This window comes from Gossypium arboreum, chromosome 4 (genome assembly GCF_025698485.1).
Source record: "Gossypium arboreum isolate Shixiya-1 chromosome 4, ASM2569848v2, whole genome shotgun sequence".
Taxonomy (NCBI): Eukaryota; Viridiplantae; Streptophyta; class Magnoliopsida; order Malvales; family Malvaceae; genus Gossypium; species Gossypium arboreum.
Genome location: NC_069073.1, coordinates 72,830,360 through 72,855,352, shown reverse-complemented (window position 1 = coordinate 72,855,352; position 24,993 = coordinate 72,830,360). Strand labels below are relative to the sequence as shown.

Below are 24,993 nucleotides of genomic sequence, written 5' to 3'. Positions count from 1 at the left end.
GACTATCATTCGGGGAAAGCGAATGTGGTTGCCGATACTTTGAGTAGAAAGTTGTTATTTACTTTGAGAGCTATGAATACTCGACTGACGGTATCTAATGATGGTTCGATTCTAGCAGAGTTGAAGGCAAGACCGATGTTTTTACAAAATATTTATGAAGCTCAGAGGAGTGATAAAGAATTACAAGCTAAAAGAAAACAATGTGAGGCAGATACAGGATCAGACTTCAGAATCGGCTCTGATGGTTGTCTGATGTTTAAAGATCGGATTTGTGTACTGAAAAATAATGAGTTGATTCGGAGGATCTTTCATGAAGCACACAATGGTTGTTTATCTATGCATCCGGGTAGTACAAAGATGTACAATGACTTGAAGAAAATGTATTGGTGGAACGGAATGAAAAGAGATATTTCCAAGTTTGTATCGCGATGCTTGGTTTGTCAGCAAGTAAAAGCTGAACATCAGGTGCCTTCGGGTCTACTTCAGCCTATCATGATTTCCCAATGGAAATGGGATTAAATTACTATGGATTTTGTATCAGGATTGCCGTTAACTCCGAAGAAGAAAGATGCCGTCTGGGTGATAGTCGACAGATTGACTAAATCAACCCATTTTATTCTGGTACACACTGATTATTCTCTTGATAAGTTAGCTGAATTATATATTAGTGAGATTGTTAGACTTTACGAATTACCCTTGTCGATTATTTCAGATAGAGATCCAAGGTTTACTTCGCGATTTTGGAAAAAGCTGCAATAAGCATTAGGTATGAAGTTAAATTTTAGCACTGCCTTCCATCCACAGATTGATGGGCAATCAAAAAGAATAATTTAGATTCTTGAAGACATGCTCAGATGTTGCGTGTTGGAGTTTCAAGGAAGTTGGGAAAGGTACTTACCGTTGGTGGAATTTACTTACAATAACAGTTATCAGACGAGTTTGAAAATGACACCTTATGAAGCGTTGTATGGTCGCAAGTGCCGGACACCACTGTATTGGACCGAACTCAAAGAAAACCAAATTTACGGAGTTGATTTAATCAAAGAAACTGAAGAAAAAGTGAAAGTGATTCGAGGCTGTTTGAAAGCTGCTTCAGATAGGCAAAAATTTTACATAGATATGAAGCGAAAAGAGATCTCAAGTTGGTGATAAAGTGTTTTTAAAAGTGTCTCCATGGAAGAAAGTTTTTAAATTCGGTCGGAAAGGCAAGTTGAGTCCACGTTTCATCGGACCGTATGAGGTAATTGAAAGAATTGGCCCGGTAGCGTATCAGTTAGCATTACCGCTAGAATTAGAGAAGATCCATGATGTATTCCATGTATCTATGTTAGATCAGTATCGTTCGGATCCTTCACATGTGATTTCACCGACAGAAATTGAGTTACAACCGGATATGAGTTACAATGAAGGACCGATTAAAATTTTAGCTCGGGAGGTCAAGCAACTGAGAAATAAAAGTATTGCTCTCGTGAAGGTATTGTGGCAAAAATATGGGGTAGAAGAGGCTACATGGGAGCCCGAGGAAACTATGAGGAATCAATACCCACACTTGTTTACCAGTAAGATTTTCAGGGACGAAAATCCTTAAAGGGGGGGAGAGTTGTGATAACCCGAATTAAGGCCTAATCGGAATAGTGGTTTCGGGAGCACAAAATCCGAGATAGAAATAATTATTTTATGATTATTTTGAGGTCTATGATATGATTGCATGATTGTATGAAAATTTCGTGAAGAAATTTTATGCATAAAGTGCTTAATTTGAAGTTAGGGACTAAATTGAATAAGTTGCAAAACTTGTATTCTAGAAGTTTCTACTATGAAATTGCTTTGAAAAATTAATTAGGAGGTATTAAATAGCAATTTGACCAATTTCTAAGTTTATGGACAAAAATTGGACATGGATGAAATTTTTGAAAGTTTAGTAAGGAAGGGCATTTTGGTCATTTGGATATTAAATGAAATAAAATGGGAAAAATAACACAAAAATGATCATCTTTTCCATAAGTTGCTGTTGAATTTTGTCCTCCACCATAGCTAGGGTTTCAACACTTTTAAGCCTTGATTGTAAGTGATTTCTATGCCCGTTTTTAATGTTCTTTACATTTTTGAAATCCTCGTAGCTCGGTTTACCTATTTCTACCAATATTTTGAGCTAGGGTTTATATTTAAAATTTTACCCATGGATGATATGTATGAATTTTGATGTTTTATGGTAGAATATGAAGTTTGAGATTGTGTTAAACAACTTTTGCTAAGTGATTTTTCGTAAAAACGAGTAAAATGACATAATCGGTAAAAATACCTAATATTCTTAAGTACATGTTAGAGTGTGAATTTGATGTTGCTATAGAAGGGAAAAATGATCAGCATGTCATAAAACATAAGAAAATAGGATGAGGTTTCATTTACGAGCCTTGGGGAAAAAGTGTAAATATGTAAAAGTTTAGGGGCAAAATGGTAATTTTTCCAAAGTTCGTACTAGGGGCTGTTTTGATGAATGTGTGTATTAAATAAATTAATTTGGTATTATAGATCAAAAGAAAAGAGATTCGAGTCGAGATCGGGGGAAAAATAAAGTTTACGAGTAATAGGCTCGACTATTCTTATTTTGAATCAAGGTAAGTTCATATGTAAATATTGTAATATAACTGTTATTGTAAATCATTTAATGCTATTTATACAATATTATGATTGTTATCATGCAATTCTATGCTTTGTGGTCATTATTGGACAACATGCAAAAATTTTATGAATTATGTGAAAAATGTGAAAGACTACCGAAGTATCGTCATTGGTATTTCAAGGAGAATGGTAAAGGAGTACGAACGAGGAAAGTCCCGTTGAACCTTAGGAATAAATTAGGATATTTGGGCATCCGAACTCGTTGAGTTGAGTCCAATTTCACTTATGGATGCAAATGTCCGAGCTCATTGAGTTGAGTCCGAGTTCGTGAGATGTAACTAGGCATCCGAGCTCGTTGAGTTGAGTCCGAGTTCACTTATGGATGCGAACGCCCGAGCTCGTTGAATTGAGTCCGAGTTCGCTTATGGGCGGGTTACATGGTAGCTTGGCTACATATATGGCACTTATGTGCAAACTTTCCATGTATCTGAGTTATATTCCGATGTGTTCAACAGGTAAAATTCTAGTGAAATGGAAGAATACTCAAGATGCAAGTGACGTATTGGTAAGTGTTGTGGAATGGGCACTTTGGATAGGTATGTACTTAACCCTCGGGTTGAGACTTGATACGACAACAATAATATGGTAAGATGATGAATGATGAATAGAAATGTGATACATGTTTTGGTGATATTATGCTAATGTTGGTTGGTATAATTGCTTTGTTAAGTTATTTGTTATTTGCATGTGGACTTACTAAGCATCTATGCTTACTCCCTCCTTTTCATTCTTTGTAGTTTTGACAAGTCAATTTGGAGATCGGGACGGTCGGAGGCACGCTCACACTATCACTGGACAATCGCGGTATAATGACTTGAAATTTTTGGAAATATGGCATGTATAGCATTCCAATCATTTTGTGTGTATAATCTTACGATATGGCCCATGGATGGAATGGAAATGTTTGAGAATGATTAGCTATTGGAATGGCTAATCAAGTTTTATATGATAACATGTATGCTTTATGTCTTAACTAAACCATGAAAATCCTTGGAAAGGTAAAATTGGCCACAAAACAGAATCAGACAGCAGCAGTAACATGATTTTGAAAAATAACTAAAAATAGTAGAAATGGAATTAAATGATGAATAAGTTATGAAATCGAATCTTGATGAGTCTATTTTCATATGGAAGAAATGAAACAGGTAAATGAGTTATATTTTATGTGATATTTAAGTTTTTGTGAAACAGGGTCAGAGCAATCTCTGAATCCCCTATTCTAACTTAAAAAATTCACCATAAATTTTACGAAAACAATTAGGAGTTTTACCTTACATTTATGAAATACTTATGGAGTCTAGTTTTATGAGAAACAAACAGAATAGTCATTGAAACTCTATAAAGGGATATATCTTATTCCTAATACACATGGGTCAGAGTAGCCGGACCCTGAAACAGGGGAAACTTTAACTAATAAACTATACTAATTTGCCTGACCAAAAATTGCAGAAAAAAAATTATAAGTAGATATATGAGTCTAGTTTTAGGGAAAATTTACGGAATTGGATTTTTAGTTTCGTAACTCAAGATATGGATTTTTTAGCGACTGTGACGTAGTTAGCCAGCTTGTCTGGAAATTCTAAAATAAATTGTTTGAGCTGTTTAATTAATGAATTAAGTCCGTTAACACCTCGTGCTCGACTCCGGCGACGGTCTCGGGTATGGGGGTGTGACATAAAGTCCTCGAGTTTTTTGAGCCTATTAATCAACGCCCAGGGTCAACATGCCACACCATCGGTTACAAAATCTATTATTTATATAATAATATTTTTATAACAAGAAAAATGATTGTATGAAACTGTGATTCCATGTCATCCCTATCCCTTTCCAATAGGAGAATGACAAATTAAAATTTTCCTTCTGAAAAAAATTCATATCCAATTGAAAATGCTAAAAGTTAGGAGGAAAAATCTGATTCTCCTATTGGAAAGGGATAGTGATGACGTGGAATTACAATTTCATACAATCCATTCTCTTTATAACAACTATCAAAATCTATAACTATTACTAAAATTCCTATCGGAAACCCAATTTTGTAACCAAATACTAAAATTCCTATTGGAAACACAACTTTGTAACCAAATACTTTGTAAAAATTCTTAAAAAATTATTAATTAAAATTTAAAAATTATAATGCCAAAAAAATAATTTTAGAATTTTAATGATTTTTATAATTTTTTTATCATGTTTTATCAAATCTATTTATATAGCAACATTTTATTAGATACTAAAATCTATAATATATACTAATATATCTATTTATATAACAATATCTCTATTGATCCTTACACATAAAATAACTTATAACAAATTGATTTAATAACACTTCTTACTAATTGTTGAGTGTTTTCGTGAGTCTTCTCTTCATGGAGACCAATATCTCTATTTATAAGGCACAATCCCTAAATATAACATATTAGGTAAACCTTCATGCATGCCAACACGTATCTCTGGGTATGAGTTCGCTTGCATGATGACATGAACCTATCAAGTGTGAACTCATACATGCGAACTGCATGGTTTGACTAACTATATATTTACTAAGGTAAAAAGGGTCAGGTTGACCTTCAGAGGCGAAGTCAGAAAATTTTTTTAGGGGGTGAAAATTAAATTGTATTTTTTACTATAATAAAACTGTAATTTTTAAAAGATTAAATCAAAATTTTATCATTTTTAGAAAGACCAAAGTACAATTTTACTTTTACTAATTTAAAATTTAAAAAATTTTAAAAAACTATAATAAAAAAATGAATTCTATTTCAGAGAAACCGAGACTCCTACTAACCCCTTAGATTCTTCCTGTCCACCTTAATGGGAAATGACCAAGATCATAACACTTTTTTTTTGTGGAACGTACGGAAGAAGCTCCCTTTCCCAATTAAATAGGAGATGGAGTCCCAACAAGTGGGAACGGAAGAGTACAGCCCAGTCCATCAATAAAATATGTGCTGCTTAACCTAACCAGTCGTTGAACCTAGCTAACTCATATAGTTGGAAACCATAGTGTCAATTCATCTCATTTACCTACCTAGTTTGATTTTCATAATTAAACCACCCAAGTGCGAGAATAATTAGGAATTTAAGCCAACCCATCAATGCTAAGTAGTCTCTTCATCCATATATACATAAAATAAACATGAAAAGGAAATTGGATCCCTTGGAATGGCGGATATAATAAATGCATCACGTGCAACCCTCTTAGTCATGACTGAAAACCAAAAACCCACCACTTTCCAACGGGTTGGCTCGTGGAAGATTGACTATTAGCTTTACCTTCCTTTCTTTCATTTGAATTTCGCTCCCATTTCTTCTAAGCTATAGCCATGGCAGCTGCTGCCCTCTCTCCCTTTAAACTATTAACCCACTGCTAAACACCCTCTCTCCAAGTTTCTAACTTTTAACCCACATTTTCTTTCCTTGTTCTATTATATATATTTATCTTCATCATCAGACATATATACGTGTGTTGCGTGAATGCTCATTACATATTTTCACACCATAGGAGAGGAAGATATTATATCAAGCTAGAACATCTCCCTTTTACATCAACGTAAGTCTATATTTCTCTCTTAATAAGGAAAGAATATAAGCAAAGATTTCTTTTCTTTTTTCTATATCTTTTAATACTCATCCTATTTAATCTAATTTGCTTAATTGTATCCTTCTAGCATATCTTTATGCTGAAAGCTGGATAGGTGTGCAAACATTTGTGAAGAACAAGTAGAACATCAGTTTTATATAATTTCTGTAAACCTTAAACTTTTTAAGAAAGCACTTTTGTAGTATTATATTATTTTCTTGAAGTTCTTTTACTACTAGAAAATACCCAACCTATTATTACAGTCAAAAGAAAAGCTGGATAGGTGTGCAAACATTTGTGAAGAACAAGTAGAACATCAGTTTTATAAAATTTCTGAAAACCTTAAACTTTTTAAGAAAGCACTTTTGTAATATTATATTATTTTCTTGAAGTTCTTTTACTACTAGAAAATCCCCAACTACTATTACAGTCAAAAGAATCCACAGAACTTTTACTATATATAGAAGATATATGTGTATATATTGGGGAAAAATATGTGATATATACAGGGATGGATTCAGAGGCTCAGGAGGGGTCTTGACTCCTATTCCTTCAGATACTGTTTAAATAAATTAGTTATTATTTGTTAAAATATTGGTAAAATTACTGTTCGATTTGAAAAAAACACTTTTATCACAAAATATCTTATATATAACATATTCTCATTCGTAAATCTGATTGAGTTTTAGCTATGCTTTTAGTTTGTGCAATTTCACTTACTGAAATATTTATTATATATAGTTTTCTAGTTAGTCTTAGCGTGCTTAACTCAAACGGATTCTAAAAAAGATTATTTTGAAATCAATTAATTTATATAACTCAAAATTTTTTTCTCTATGATCAACATTAAGGTATATATATATATAAAAAAGAAAGAAGATACTACCAACTTTTTATTATTTTATTATTGGCACAATGTTCTATTTAACCTTCCAACTTTGTAAAAAATATTATTTGTGCTATTAGTTTAAATTTTTATTTCTTTTAACTTTTAAGTTAACATTTTTTATCAAAACACTTTAAAATGAATAAATAAGTTATTATTTGTTAATTTTACGATTATCGCCGATGCACATGTAATGTAAGGAATTATAAATTTTAAAGATTCTAAAATTATAAATTATTAATATAATTTTATTAAACAAATTTTTATATTTATGCTTTCTAATAATTTTTATATATTTTTAAAATTTTCAATATTTTTATATTTTTGAAATTAAAAATTTAATTAATTATTAAAGTGGCGTATACATGAATACTACGTAATTAAGGTTAATAGATATTATTTTTTTATAAATATTAGAATGATTTGACATACAACGTAAACTTTTATAAAAATGTAGAGTTAAAGAAAACTAAAATAATTTTTTTGGCAAAATTGAATGGTAAAATAATTCATTATTCCTTGTTTTATTTAGAAGTAATATTTGTTTAAGTATTCGACAGAGACTTTTTATTTATTTATTAGTGGGACGCATACAGATTTAAAAAATAACTTTTTATAATAAATTATTTTGATTATACAGTAAGTAAAGCATGCAAATTCCCACAGAGAGGAAAACAGGCGTCTACACATACATAGGTCAATGGCCAATTTACTCCGTGGCATGGTCCGTCCGCAACGACAAAAGATCTCGCCTTGCCATTGGCAGTTTCCTCGAAGACTACAGCAACAAGGTGGAACTGGTTCAGTTCAATCTCTACACATCCGATTTCACGACTGACAATCGGTTAGTTTTCGATCACCCTTACGCTCCCACCAACCTAATGTTCTTTCCGTCCGAGGATACCTCTAATCCCGATATGATTGCCACGTCCGGCGACTACCTTCGTCTTTGGGAAATCCACGACGATCACATTGAGCTTAAGTCCTTGCTTAATGGCAACAAGAGCAGCGAATTCAATTCCGCCATAACTTCTTTCGATTGGGCTGATTTCGACACTCGCCGTGTGGCCACCTCCAGTGTCGACACTACTTGTACCATTTGGGACATTGAGAGGGAGGCTGTAGACACTCAATTAGTTGCGCACGACAAGGAAGTGTTCGACATTTCGTGGGGCGGGTTCAATGTGTTTGCATCCGTGTCTGGAGACGGGTCTGTAAGAGTTTTCGACTTGCGAGACAAAGAACGATCGACAATAATTTACGAAAACCCGATCCCCGAAACTCCATTGCTGAGGGTAGAATGGAACAAGGCAGACCCTAGGTTCATGGCTACAGTAGGGATGGATAGCAATAAAATTGTGATAGTTGACATCCGATTTCCGACAACACCATTGATGGAATTATGCAGGCATAAAGGGAGTGTTAACGCTATTTCATGGGCACCATTGATGGGAAAACAGCTTTGTTCGGCTGGAGATGATTCGAGGGCTCTAATATGGGAGGTGGTGGGCTCTAATTATCGAGCAGAAAATGGAGTTGTAGTGATGGAACCAGAGATGTGGTATGGATCAGCAGCTGAGATCAATCATGCTCGATGGTCTCCAATTGAGTTGGATTGGATTGCTATAGTTTTTCTCAACAAATTGCAGCTGTTGAAAGTTTAAGAAAATTTTTGACTTCTAATAACAATAGTTTCAAGTTAGCCAGCCATGTTAATTAAAAGTCCTATATATGTTTCATTACTAAAAATAATTTCTTATATATGAGATTGGAAAATGATACACCTTAGGTGAATGGTTGGTAGAAGAATACGATTATATAAAAAAATTAGATTATATTTGTTAGGATTTCGACCCGATTAAGCAACGAACAAGAAAAATAGTGGAATAAATTGAGAAATTGAACACACAAATTTAACGTGGAAAAACCCCTCCAAAGAGGATAAAAAACTACGGGCAAAGATAATTTTACTATAATGGAAAAAGAACGAAGAGTACAAGATGGAGATAAAGACTAAACCCCGAAAACCCGAAAACCCGAAAATAAAGAATCCTCAAAACGTAAACACAAAATTCTCCAAATGTGTTATGAGTTCTAATCTCTAATGGATGTGTTTTCTAAGGTTGTAAAAGAGCCTATTTATAGGCTAAATTCATAAGTCAAATAATAGTAAAATAATCTAAACTTATCAGTGTTTGATTGAAACAAGTAAATAGAGTTTAACTGAAATATTATTTCTCAAATTTGACTGAAAATATGAGTCATATTTAACTAATCTCCACCTTGACTCATATTTCCACAACGCTATCTTTGCCAAAGCCTACCACGAGCCTATATTGAACTATGCAGGGAATTAACTGAGTCGAATTTGTGCTTAGAAATTGGAAGACTTCTAGCCTTCGACTTGTATACTGCCAAATCAAAACTAACCCGAGTCTGATTTTTACGAACACAGTGCCCTAACTTTTCAAAACTTGCATCCAAAAGAGAACCTCTCTTCAATGAAATAGTCATACCTTTTTTCCTCCTATGACCAAGTTGCCTCCGCTCCAAACAAGTTGAGTTCAACTCCGTAACGGACGAGGGACGTCCAATTTCACCGGTCACTGTATAACCTTCCAGAATATAAAGGCTGCCGGTTCTTTTACCTTTTAACAAAACGAGAGCTCCATGAGATACTTTAATGCCGCTCGACTCGATGTTGATTTTGCATCCTTTCAAGTCTAAATACTTAAATAGATGAGATTCTTTCGTAAATCAGGTACATACCTGACATCTGAGAGTGTCCTAATCGTCCCATCGTGCATCTTAATTTTAACAGTACCAATACCAACTACCTTACTAGATGAATCGTTTCCCATGCATACAACTCCACCTTCAATCGAACTATATGTGGAGAACCATTCTTTATTGGGACCCATGTGGAAAGAACATCCTGAATCTAAGATCCACTCGGACGTGAGCTTGGTGTTATCGCTTGTTGACACTAACAAGAAATCATCACCATTGTCATCGGCCAAATTAGCACCAGCTACATCTTCCTCGTTACTCTCAGCAGTTTTTTTATTTCGCAGTTTATAACGATCTGCTTTGATGTGACCTAACTTTTTACAATAACGACACCTTTTATCTCGTTTCTTTGATGCTACCAAAACGGAAGCTTGCCTATCTGTCTTGCTATCCAAATGAAGCTCATTACCGAGTTTGTCTTTACTCAACAAATGACCCTTCATATCTTCGAATGAGAGTTTGTCTCTACCATAAATCAGGGTCTCTCTGAAAGACTTGTATGAAGGGGGTAAAGAGCACAATAATAGCATAGCCTGATCTTCATCGTCAATATGAACCTTAGCATTATTTAAATCATTTAAAAGAGTAATAAATTGACTGATGTGATCTCTAAGAAGCTCACCTTCGTTCATGCGAAACGTAAATAGACGTTGTTTCAACACTAAATGATTAGCCAGAGACTTAGTCGCATAAAGAGTTTCTAACCTTTTCCACAAGGCGGATGAGGTCTTCTCCATCAATACCTTTTGCAATACCGTATTCGCGAGGCACAACTGGATTGCAGACAAAGCCTTTTCATCAAGTTCTTCCCATTCTGTTTTATTTAGATTCTCAAGCTTTTTCCCAATAACAACCTTTTTCAAGCCTGATTGAACTAGAATTGCCATCATCTACACTTGCCACAGATTGAAATTTGTCTCACCATTGAACTTCTCAATTTCAAACCTTGTTGTTGCCATCTCTGAACGGGCTGATCTATGAAAACTGAACTAGCTTTGATACCACTTGTTAGGATTTCGACCTGATTAAGGAACGAACAAGAAAAATAACGGAATAAATTGAGAAATTGAACACACAAATTTAACATAGAAAAACCCCTCCAAAGAGGATAAAAAACCATGGGCAAAGATAATTTTACTATAATGGCAAAAGAACGAAGAGTACAAAAGATGAAGATAAAGACTAAACCCCGAAAACCCGAAAATAAAGAATCCTCAAAACGTAAACACAAAATTCTCTAAATGTGTTATGAGTTCTAATCTCTAATGGGCGTGTTTTCTAATGTTGTAAAAGAGCCTATTTATAGGCTAAATTCATAAGTCAAATAATAGTAAAATAATCTAAACTAATCAGTGTTTGATTGAAACAAGTAAACAGAGTTTAACTGAAATTTTATTTCTCAAATTTGACTGAAAATAGGAGTCATATTTAACAATATTAGAATAAATGAAGATGCTATTTACGATTTGATTTCTCTATCGGAAGGAAAAAGAAAAGGCAATAAAACAATGCAAAATACTAGGTGAACTCTAGATATCCCTACTAAAGAAATAGCTAAAAAATATTTTCAATTAGGCTAACTTTAGAATCATATGGTTCACCCGCTAAAATCATCAATTTGATTAAAAATTATTAAAAATTCATGAAAAAAATAGTAACTAAGGTCTATTTATAGGTTGAAATTCATAGCATATATGACTAAAATATTTGTAGGTTAATCAAAATTTAAGTAGGATACTAGAAGTAGGGTTAACTGGGAGAAGAAAGCTAAAAAACTTGATGTGTACGTCGCCATGTCGAGATGTGGCATTGCATCATCGGGATAATAGCTCTCTTCTATTCGTGATGTTGACTATTCGTCGGGATGAAGAACACTTTCTCATCACGATGTTACACACTATTTGGTCCGAAAATGTGAGGCATAACTCCACAAATCTCCACATTGACTTGTATATGACTAAACTCCTATGCCAAGCCCTATTATGGGCCTAATTTGATCTTTTTCGGATACTCACCAAGTCCAAAAATGCTTAAAATTTGAAATTGGAAGACTCTTTGTCAACATGTTGGTCGTATTGAGTTTTGTGCCAATTTTAAGAATCTGAACATCCCCTTGAATGATCACCTCTCAGACAAAGTGGTAATAAATGTCTATGTGTTTTGTTCTTTCATGATGCATTTGATCTTTGGTGAGATGTATGACACTTTAACTATCACAATATACTATAGTTACCCCTTTTCACTTACCTATTCACTAAACAGGCCTTTTAACCAAATTGCTTCTTTTATTGCTTCAGTAATTGTATTTTGTTTTAGTATTAATAAGACTATAGTAGCTTGAAGTGTACCTTTTCAACTGATGGCACAATCACCAAAAACGAATAGATAGCTTGTGAGAGACCTCCTTCGATCTAAGTCTTTGCATAATCTGAATCAATATATCAAACTAAGCCATTTGGGTTTCTTTTGAACTCTATGCACATGTTAGAAGTACATCGTAAATATTTGAAAATACACTTAACTGCATGCTAGTGTAACTTACCCGGTTTTGTCATGTATCTACTAATAACACTAACAGCATGTAAATATCAGGATGAGTACATACCATTGCATACATCAAACTTCCAACTGCACTTGAATAAGGTGATTTTGACATGTACCACTCTTCTTCTTCATTGGGGAGAATATGAAGTTGACAATTTAAAGTGTGCAGCTAAAAGAGTACTTACCGATTTTGAGTCTCACATCTCAAATCGCTCAAGGATCTTTTAAATGTACCTATATTGTGATAAAAAAAATTTCCCAAAACATCTATCCCTTAAAATTTCCATCCCCAAAATTTTCTTCGTTGCACCTAAATCATTCATCTCAAACATAGAGTTAAGCATTATTTTAAGTCTTTCTATTGCGATGGATCCTTAGCTCCTATCAACATATCATCAACAGAAAGCAATAAATATATAAATGAACCATCATTAAGACATTGTAAATATAAACAACTGTCATACTTAGTTTGAGAAAAACCAATACTTAACATGAATGGATATAACTTTTTGTACCACTGCCTAGGAGACTATTTCAAACCATATAATGATTTTCTAAGAAGGTAAACAAGATCTTCCTTACCTTCAGTTCTAAAATCTTCTAGTTTTTATATGTATATGTCCTCCTCAAGGTCACCATGAAGTAAAGCAGTCTTTACATCTAATTACTCTAACTTAAGATTGTTTGATGCAACAAGAGCCAAAAGGGCTCAAATGGATGTACGTTTCACAGCGGGAAAAAAACATCGTGAAAATCCACTCTATCAAATTGACTACAGCCCTTTGCAATCAATCTTGCTTTGTACTTAATTTCATTTGGACCAAAACTTTCTTTCTTCTTAAACACCTATTTGCAACTAACTATTTTCTCACCTATGGGTGGTTTTACTGGATACCAGGTCTCAGTTTTTGAAGTGATTCCATCTCTTCTTCCATAGCAAAGAGCCATTTGCTAGAATCAGAGGCTTCAACTACCTCAGAATTGTAACATCCCAAATTAGGGCATAGCCATAATAGTGGCTTCAAAACCACAGATATGAGATAAAAATAATTATTATATGATTCCTATGAGGTCTATGGTGTGAATGCATGCTTATGTGAAAGTTTCTTGAAGAAATTCTATGCATAAAATGTCTAATTGCACTTTAGGGACCAAATTGAATAAAATGCAAAACTTGAATTGTAGAAGATTTTGCATGAAATTTATTTAGATTATAAATTAGGAGGTCCTAATTAGCAATTTGACCAATTTCTATAATTTTGGACAAAAATGGACATGCATAGGAAAAATTTGAAAGAAAGACCTTAAGGGCATTTTGGTCATTTGGTAATTAAAAGAATAAAAAAGAGAAAATCAAAGCAAAAATGTGCTCATCTTAACTAAGTGTTAGCCGAAATTTCCAATAGCCATAGCTAGCGTTTTTTTCAACATCTCAAGCTTGATTGTAAGTGTTCCCTAACCCCGTTTTTAATGTCCTTTGCATTTTTGAAGTCCTTAAAATATGATTTATCCATTTCTAGCTATATTTTGAGCTAGGGTTCATGTATGAAATTTGACCCATGTGTAACATGCATGTATTTTGATGATTAATAGAGGAATATGAAAGTTTGATGCATGATCAACATCTTTTACTAGATAATTTTTAGTGAAAACACCAAAAAGGGGGACTTGTTTGTAAAAGTGTAAAAGTGGGTAGTAAAAATGTCAAATAAAGGAAAAATGTGGGTTGATATGAGCCTGGTATAGGTTGGGGTAACCAAGAAAATACATACATTTCATTTTACGAGTCTAGGAACTAAATCATAAATAAGTAAAAAGTTAAGGGTAAAAACCAAAACATGAATTATGGTTTGATTTGAATAATGTGATTAATAAACAAGTTAAATTTGGCATTATAGATAAAGAAAAATGTGAACAAGGTCTTGATCGAGGAAAGAATAAAGTATACGACGATTAGGCTCGATTATCATCATTTTGTACCGAGGTAAGTACATGTGTAAATAATGTGACAATGTGTTATATTTTGATGTGTTGACATTATGTGATAAATGTTTTATCAATATTATGTATGCTATGCCTAATGATAACTTTGTAAGTATGAATGATATTAGTCGTTATCCACGACGTTACGAGCAAGTACGATGGAGATGCTATGTGTATATGAGAAAGAATCCAGTTTGAACCTTAGGAATAGTTTAGGATACAAGTGACATGTCACTAGGAATTAAGAAATCTGAACTCATTGAGTTGGTCTGGGTTCATGATATGTATGTGGCGTCCGAGCTCGTTGAGTTGGTCTGAGTTCATAATGGATGCGATACATGTAATTGGGTTTCGGGCAATGGTCTTGTGTGTCCTACCAGTGGCTAGGTAATCCTTGAGTGGGTGGGATACCTGACAGCTTGTGTGAGCAGCCCGTATAGTTACACCTTGACCTTATATGAGCAAGCTCGTGAGTAGCTCTATTGTGAGCATTACATGATATAAGGTAGCTTTGGCTACATATGTATATGTGGCACTTATATGCAAGTTTTTCGCGTATCCAATAGTATTCTGAGTGTTCAAAAAGTAATATAATGGATGTGATGAAAGTCACGAGGAGGGCATGTTAAAGAGGTATGGTTATATGATATACTACGATGAGTACAGGTATGTACGCTAAACCCATGAATAATGCCTTGATAAAGAATGATATGTGATGAGAAAGTATATACATGGACACTTGATAAAGGAGCTAAAATGATTGGATGATGAATAATCTTTGTGGTTGATATTATGTCATTGTATGATTATGGTTTACTATCATTTTGCATGTGGACTTACTAAGCTTTAATGCTTACAATCTATTCAAAATAAATTTAATCTATATTAAATCTATTAAATCGATCGATTAAATGAAATCTATATAAAAAATTTTCTATATAATTTAGATGTAAAATATACTAAAATATAAAATAAACTAGAAAATAAATTTTTCTACGCCATAGATTGAATTTGAAGGGATGATTTGTGAATCATCTTATTACTGATTATCAAATCCTTTTTAGTTTCGCCCAATTCATATGGTTCTCTCAACCCAAAAAATGGAAGTGGATTTATTTTTGAAAGTTCTTTTATTATTGTTTTAGAAATAGAATGCTTTGAGTGATCCATTTTTTTGTTTCTTTTGAAGCTTTTCGAAACAATTTAATTTTTTTCTTTTAAAATTGTTAAAGCTATAAAACATTTCGTTTTCCATTTTTTTTAGTTCTTTAAAAATAGGCTCAAAAAAAGAACGTCGTTTTCGAGGAGAGCCGAAAGGTAGTTCAGTTTCCATTCCCCAAACTGTTAAAAAGCAAAAATCATTTCCATTCCCCAAACTGTTAAAAAGCAAAAATCATTCTTTTGACCTTTCTTTTTTTTATAGTATAATAGCTAGAACTAATTATTTATATTTAATAACTAGAACTAATTATTCCATTCATTTCTATTTCGAATTCGAAGATAATTCAACTTTTTGAGTCTAAAAAGAGTTTTCATTCTAATTATCTAGACTTATAACGTATCATTTCATTTATATAATCATAAAATATATAAATGCATAAAAGATTTTGATTCTAATTATCTCTATTTAGAACTCTAAACTAAATAGAAATAAATTTAATCTATATTAAATCTATTCAAAATAAATTTAATCTATATTAAATCTATTAAATCGATCGATTACATGAAATCTATATAAAAATTTTCTATATAATTTAGATGTAAAATATACTAAAATATAAAATAAACTAGAAAATAAATTCAGTAATATTAGTAATATTATATTACTATATTAGGGTCTATGATTTTAAAAAAGTGTTTTTATATAAATATAGAATGATTCTCATTTCATCGATTTCTTCATTCAATTCAATGATTGACCAAAAGAATTTTTTTCATAAATAATAAAATAAATTGCATGAACTTAGCTCAATCAAATACTGATATTGATGTTTTATTTAGTTGTTCCATATACCTAATTTTACCCCCTTTTTTTCCTAATCATTTTTTTATATCGTTTTTTGTAATGTAAATTCGTCTCTTCCTTTTATTTTTTATTTAGCATTATCTCACATGGATACAATCTAAATTTGAACCAGTGTAGACATATTGCCAACGAATTTACAGTCCATCCCTATTAACCGCTCAGGCATCGACCCAGGAAGAATCAATTCTAGGTTTATTGATAATCCATGATCAACTTCCTTTCGTAGTACCCTATCCCCAGGGGAAGTCGAATCCCCGCCGCCTCCTTAAAAGAGAGGTGTCCTGAACCGCTAGATGATGGGGGCATACTTGCCTGACCGCGACCATACTATGCTCATAGTATGAGCAGTTTTTTGAAATTGTCAATATAATGAATGGAAAAAGCCGGAAGCTTTTTCCATCTTTTATGATTTTCCATTTTTGATTCACGATTTATACATTAGTTTTTCTAATGGGTATCCTTAATTCTCTTATTTCTTGAATCTATCCATTCTGGATTCAAAAATGACCCCTCCCACGAATTTTTCAGATTTTGAGACACATTTAATAATATAGAAGTATAAGTTGCCAAAATGAAAAAAAAAAATTAGAGGGGAGGTCATCAAACTTCGTAATCAGTAATGTAACTTGAATGAAATAAATAGAATTTGAATGATGAATGAAAAGAAAATAATAAAATCGAAATCATAATAAAAAATGAAATTCTAAATTATTAAATTAATAATTTATTTTAATTATACTTAAATTAAATTATTAATTTTCTATTTAACTTAAATTAAATAATAATAAATTCTAAATATACTAAATATAAATAATAACTAAATAATAACTAAATAGAAATAAAATATATATAATAATATATAAAAATAATATATAAATAGATAATATAATAATAGATAATATAATAATAGATAGAATAATAAAATAAATAATATAGAAATGTAGATTTATAAATTGAAATATATTAATATTAATATAATAATATAAATATTATTAATTACTTAGTATTAATAACAAATAATATAAATTAATATTAATTGCTAATAACTTGTAATTTGATTAATTGATAAGCATTTGAATTGTTATATAATTTTGATTGTTAATTGGTTTAGTAGTGGAATTCATTTCTAGTAGGACGTCTATGATCAAAAAAGTGTTTGTGATTGTTCCAGATGAAATGAAACAAAAGATATAGTAGAGTTAGGACAGTTATTGTATGAGGTTTACCCAATGCTAAATGCAGAGGTACATAGTAGATTGATATGAACATCATGAACTGGCCTGCAATAAACCCAGTTGTTGCTGATACTCTCTTCTCGATTCCTTCTTCTCCTTCTTCCATAAACCAAGCTCGTTATGGAATATAATGAAATAGAGCCACTTTGAGGTTCCCTATGAAATGAGGCATGGAACGGAGCCACTACGAAGAAGTTTCGGGGGTTACGAAGGAAACTTCGAGTTCATATTGGTCATGCGTTGAGAATGAGAATTGAACTCTATGAGATCTAATCTTTCGTTGTTCCTCAAGAGCTCAATGGTAGAGCGGTCATTGTTAAGCGATTGGTCGAGGTTGAATCCTACTTGAGGAGATTTGATTCATTCCGAATTAAAGAATTCAGAATGTCAGAATGAAAGGGTTCGCTTTGACCGGGATAATCCTTTGCTCCATAGTCCCAGGGCTATTTACAACCAGCCAATTAAGAATTCTCAGATGTACTAGTACTAGCAAATACCTCAATGATGCAGTCATCGATTCTCCCGAGAGGCCACAATTACTGCGAGCAAACATATTAATTTAATGACGAGGAGCGCATTTTTTCTATGCTACTAATACTTGTACTTGCTCTACTATTCGCCCAAGCTTTGGTGAGGAAGAGTTACGGTCGTAAAACAAAAAAATATGCTTATTTTATTTTGTTTTGGCTAGTAATACTATATATAAATATAAAATAGAAAAGTAAATATACGATAAATAATAAATAAAAGGCCACTCCATTTCGGCAAAAGACCCACGCCCAAGTTCCATAGCTTTGGGTCCGCTATCCCGATCATGATTTTCCTACCCCCAGAGGGAAAGGTCCTTCCCTTTTGAGCCGGTTGTGGGTGAGGAGGGATTCGAACCGAAACAAACAAAAAGGAAACAGAAGCTGAAACATAAATCATGGATCAACTAAGCCCTCTCGGGGACTTGCTTAAGAATAAGAAAGAGGAATCTCATGTAAATACCATGGAATAAGGTTTGATTCTATTCATGGGGATTAGTAAATATTCCCATTCCAAAACTAGAAAGTTGAAACAATTGGGATTTTTTTTGGAGATTGGATGCGATTACTAATTCATGATCGGCATGTATGAATGAAAACTTCATTCTCGATTCTACGAGAATTTTTATGAAAGCCTTTCATTTGCTTCTCTTCGATGGAAGTTTTATTTTCCCATAATGTATCCTAATTTTTGGCCTAATTCTTCTTCTGATGATCGATTCAATCTCTGACCAAAAAGATATACCTTGGTTATATTTCATCTCTTCATCAGTGGTTGTGAATGATTGATTTTTCTCAATCTTTTCGACCTTGGTTCCATAAGAGCAAGTCAGAAATATTGAGAAATAGAACCATCTAATTTGATTCGTTCTCAATAGCCATGAGATGATCATTTTAGGGTGATCCTTTTGTCGACGGATGCTCCTATTACACTCGTAGTCTCTGAAGGATGAGAACCAACTATGTAGCATCTACATCGAGAATTCAAGTATTGTATACGTCATTAGTCTGATCCTTTGTAGGAACTACCCGTAATAACGAACTTGCAAAATAGATCTGTTTATCATAAAGAGAATTATACATCTCCATTTATACATGAAAACTACATCAAAATAAAAAGTGTAAAACCCATTTTATCTACCTATGCAAACTTGAATTTGATTTTTTTTCCATAAATTGGTAATTGGTCAAGCTCGAAGAGAAGGTATGCCTAATTTTCATTTTCAACCAAATTCGAATGAGACTCATTGTTAATCTGTTAAAGGATACATAATTTTGAAAAAAAAAGAATATTTTATTATATTAATAGTCATTTTTCTTTTAATTATATGTAAATATAAAGAAAATATCGGATAGTCTTTCCTACAAGAAAAGGTTCATTTATTGTAGTGGAGGACAATCAATCGATTCATAATGAAAATGAACTAGTTAATAAGTTCGAATAAACAAACTCAAATAATTCGTTTTTCTTTTAAGTTCTAGGACATCCTATGATTTATATCATACTTTTTTTGGGGGAATTCTTTGTATTTTTGATTGATGTATCTAACTTATTGTAAATAGAAATTATTGTAATATGTAATAATAAATAATAATTGATATTTTCAGAAAAATATTACTATAATGAAAAAAGAATTCTTTTGTTTTTCATTATAGTAACTCAGCAGATCATTTGATTACTTCTAACTTGAAATTTGAATATTTTTGAAATAGTTGTGAAAGATTAAAAATTAAGAATAGAAAATTCGATTAACTTTGTAATCTCTCGATTTTTTATTGCTCCTTTTCAATCAAAAGAGATAAAAGCACGTGAATCGAAAGCGATTAATTAAGAAAGAATAACAAAAAAGTTTTTATTGAGCATGCATATCAATATTCATGGATCATACCTTTTGTTCAACTTCCCATTCCTATTTTAATAGGAATGGGACTCCTACTTTTTCCGACAGGGATTCTCTACAATGACATTGTAGGCCAATTGAAAGGGATGGAGCGCAGCTTGGTAGCGCGTTTGTTTTGGGTACAAAATGTCACGGGTTCAAATCTGTCATCCCTACCTATTACTTCTCCTTTGAGCGATAGAGGAGTCGTTTTAGATTGATTAAAATTAAGCATACATAATCTATCGTTTTCTCATATTATATATGATATATGATAGTATAGTTGTGCGCGATATATTGGGGTTATAAAATAAAAGAATCCTCTTTTTACGGTCTTATTTATTATGAGCTCGTTTAGAAAAAACCCAATTGGTAATACATTTATGATTACCACCTATATCATAATCATAAATCTTTTTATTTACAAATTCAAAATAGAAATAAGAACGATTTCAAACTATTAATCAATCGAATAATATGAGAAATACGTTGAATATTTGGTAGAAAAATCATACTTTCATACAATATCTTAATTGAATTCTATGTAATGATCAATAAATTCGATTTAATTCTCTATCCATACGTGCAAAAATCGTAGCAAGAATCTATTCCATAGCTATAGCTATTTGGAACTGGAATTGATGAACAAGGAATACCCATATTAGTGTTTAGTAGTTTCAAATAGAAATCTAAATGAGGCGTGGCCAAGTGGTAAGGCAACGGGTTTTGGTCCCGTCTGGTACCGAAAGAGAGAATCGGGCAGCTCTAAGGGCAGCTCAAAACCAGCCCAACTGTACCAGTTTTGTTCAAAACGACGTTAATAAGGAATCAACGGGTATTTCCAGGTATATTACTCAAAAAAATCAACACAATATGCCCAATCGATTGGAATTGAAGAAATTCTGTCGTTATTGTTAAAAACATACAATTCACGGGGAGATAAAGAAATAAATCGAATTAAGTGCTCGTATGTCACCACTTCCTGAGAATATGAAAATATGACATTAGGTATATAATATATTAAGTATAAGTATATAATTAGTTATATAACGCATTTTTTCTTTCTGTATTATTATATTATTAATATTATTTATATATTATTAATATATTAAAATTTATATATATTTAAATTATATATTGAAATGATAAATAATACTAAAATAAACAATACAATAATAAAATAAACAAACCAAATCCTATTTATTATATTAATTCTATAATTTGAATTTTCAAAATAGGATTTTAGAAATAGAAATAGGGATAGGATTCTTTTTAGAAATAAGGAATAAAGAAATCATGGATAAATCCAAGTGACTCTTTCTTAAATCCAAGCGATCTTTTCGTAGGAGTTTGCCCCCGATCTAATTAGGACTCATAATATTGAAATTGAATAAACAAAAACAATATCAAGATAAAGATAATATTGATCGGATAATATTGATCGAAGGTAAATATGATATAACTATAAGTAATAAAAAAAATGGACCAACCCTGAATTTTAGGAAAAAGATCTAATTGGTTAATGGCCAAACTCGTTTGAAGTTCAGATGCAGCAGGGTACTCTTTCTACTACTATGTTACTAAATACAGAAATATTTTCAAAACAAAAATGTTTTTTTTGATATAAAACACTCATGTCGATAAAACGATTTGAACCCCTTTTTCCAATGCTGAATCGATGACCTATGTATAAAGGGAGAATAATTCTTTGAATTTGAAGAAAAAAAATAAACAACTTTGCTGAAAAATTACAATTATACATTATACAATTCTAAGTACAATTAGAAATTCCAAATTATATGTAAATTTTTATTTTTTATTTATTTATTATACTTTTTAGTTTTTTTGATATATTTTCTATTTTGGTCCGAAGAATCCTCCGAATATTCTGGCCTTGGATTAGTAATCAGTTTCGATATTTTGGAATATGTATAGAGCCGAGAGGGAGAGGGTAAGCTCATTACATTAGAAAAAAAAGATATTGAGAATTAATTCCCAATAAATAAGAAATAATTGAGCGTGAGAGCCAAATGAATTGAAAGGTTCATGTTTGGTTAGAGAAGGGATCATGGAATTTTTGAAATAAAAAAAAAATGAATGGAAAGATAATCTACTTTCATTAAGTGATTTATTAGATAATCGAAAAGAGAGGATCTTGAATACTATTCAAAATTCAGAGGGCTATTGAACGGCTGGAAAAGGCCCAGGCCCTCAGTAGAAATGGAGGCGGATCAGTTTCGAGTGAATGGATACTCTGAGATAGAACGAGAAAAATTGAATTTGATTAATTCAAATTATAAGATTTTGGAACAATTAGAAAATTACAAAAATGAAACCATTTATTTTGAACAACAATGAGCGATTAATCAAGTCCGACAACGGGTTTTCCAACAAGCTTTACAAGGAGCTCTAGGAACTCTGAATAGTTCTTTAAACAACGAGTTACATTTACACACCATAGTGCTAATATTGGCTTGTACAAAATGTTGAATTGAATCGTACCAGTCTCTACTGGGGGTTATTACTCATTTTTGTACTTGTTGTGTTATTTTCCAATTATTTCTTCAATTAAGAAAAAAAAGAGTAGTAGAATACTAAATAATAGTAGGAATTCTCTTATCCCATTCGGAAGGATTGTATCTCATAATTATCTATGACTGTTTATGTCTTTACCATGACCATTTGATGAAATGCGAAGGGAAGCGGGATAAATGGCCAATACTACTGGAAGGATTCCTCTTTGGATAATAGGTACGATAACTGGTATTCCTGTGATTGGTTTAATAGGTATTTTCTTTTATGGTTCATATTCGGGATTGGGTTCGTCCCTGTAATATGGAATAATGGATAATGGGATGAACTAAGTTATAGGCATGAAAGTGTAAGAACTCAACGGGGCCGCCTCCTCTTTCTTTGTCTGATTCGCGAGGAAGGGTTCCGTTGAATTCTTAATGATCATGATCATAATATTTTGGTCGTATAAATGACAACAAGTGGATCACTTTTTCCGATGATTTTTTTGAAAAATGAACTCAATTTCAATTAATTGATTCATAACATCTGCTCTTCCATAGTATCTATCGATACTTTCAAGGTTAGAAGAAAAAAAGGAATCACTCAATTGGATGACACAATACAATATATATTTAATATTTCTTTTTTTTTTTCTGTCGACTAGATATCAATCAAACATTTTCTAGACTAGTCCAACCTTACTCGATTTATTTTAGTATTTCATCAAAGTTTGAAATTATTTTATAAGTTTATTGCCTTGATTCTATTTTATCAAAAAAAATCGGTAAGGATTCCTTCTCTTTTTTTTTTGGTTGTCCATTACTTAGTATATTATACTTATTTCGACTTATTTTATACTTATTATATTATCCTTATTACTTATTCTATTATAAGTAAATAGAAAAAATAAAGGGTTCTGAAAAATCTGGAAAAAATCAAAACTAAGAATAGAAATCTTTGACGAACGGGTCCCGGAATTGTTATTATTTCGACACAAGAAAAGGGTGTGTAAAATTCCTTTTCTTGTGTCGAAGGCTAGAAAGACGAAGAATACTCCCTGTAATTATTTGTTCCCCTAATTTAATTTATCCTTCCTTTATATTCTCCACTTACTTATCTTATGTTTAGTATCTACTCAAATTGAATTTAGAAAACAAAACCTATTATGTAACATTTAAATCTGACACTAACAATAGGAATATAATTACACCCCCCCCAATTTAGTCCAATTTAGATTGAAAAAAGGAAAAAAAAGAGGTAAAGACAAATAGTCTTCTTCACAATATACATATTTTGTTTTGAATGCGGTAAAAGCAATTCCTAGAGAAAGAATAGAAACAAGCAAAAGACTTTTCATCCCTTTTTTCATTATACCTAACCTAATTGCCAGGAATAATTTGTTCTTTTTTACAAATTTGATGTTGATAAATCCACAGATCTAGAAATGATAAATAATAATAAAATAAACAATACAATAATAAAATAAACAAACCAAATCCTATTTATTATATTAATTCTATAATTTGAATTTTCAAAATTGGATTTTAGAAATAGAGATAGGGATAGAATTCTTTTTAGAAATAAGGAATAAAGAAATCATGGATAAATCCAAGCGACTCTTTCTTAAATCCAAGCGATCTTTTCGTAGGTGTTTGCCCCCGATCCAATCGGGGGATCGAATTGATTATAGAAACATGAGTTTAATTAGTCGATTTATTAGTGAACAAGGAAAAATATTATCTAGGCGAGTAAATAGATTGACCTTAAAACAACAACGATTAATTACTATTGCTATAAAACAAGCTCGTATTTTATCTTCGTTACCCTTTCTTAATAATGAGAAACAGTTTGAAAGAAGCGAGTTGACCACTAGAACTACTGCTCTTAGAACCAGAAATAAATAGGCTTACCCCTTCAAAAGAATCGAATCCGGTTGGGGAAGAAAAAAATCTTTTTTTTATTGAACGTCTTCGCTCATCTTGTTTTGATGACCTTATCAGAATCAGAATTTTTTATCATATTAATTTCTACTCTACCTTTCCCAAGTTCATTCTCGAGGGAACCCCATTTCATTTAAAGCATTTCTTTGGATTCCTTCCGATCTCCTTATTTTCTAATCTCGTTGGAAATCATATAAAGACAATTCCTATTTGAGATAGCTATTTGTGCAAACGTAATGATAACTTTTTTGTCTTTTTTTGTCACTCATTTTTGATTAGCATAATATTTTTCCTAATTTTTTTTCAATTATTTTTGGACTCTAGACTATATGTAATTTAGATAACCTGCGAAAATTTTTGACATATTTGATTGCGATCTTGATATAGACAGGGCACTCATTCGTCT

At 32.0% G+C, this 24,993-nt stretch overlaps 1 protein-coding gene across 1 annotated transcript; it reads left to right on the top strand.

Annotated features, from left to right (window-relative positions):
- The first annotated feature begins 5,988 nt into the window (after positions 1–5,988).
- On the top strand, positions 5,989–8,924 carry LOC108458359 (WD repeat-containing protein LWD1-like). Its single transcript, XM_017757721.2, has 2 exons — positions 5,989–6,232; positions 7,789–8,924. Exon 2 carries the CDS (start codon positions 7,799–7,801, stop codon positions 8,810–8,812), a length of 1,014 nt encoding a protein of 337 aa, XP_017613210.1. The 5' UTR covers positions 5,989–6,232; positions 7,789–7,798; the 3' UTR covers positions 8,813–8,924.
- Positions 8,925–24,993: the final 16,069 nt, after the last annotated feature.

Excerpts from the sequence above, each read along its gene's own strand:
- LOC108458359 (XM_017757721.2), top strand. The coding sequence starts at position 7,799 with ATGCAAATTCCCACAGAGAGGAAAACAGGCGTCTACACATACATAGGT.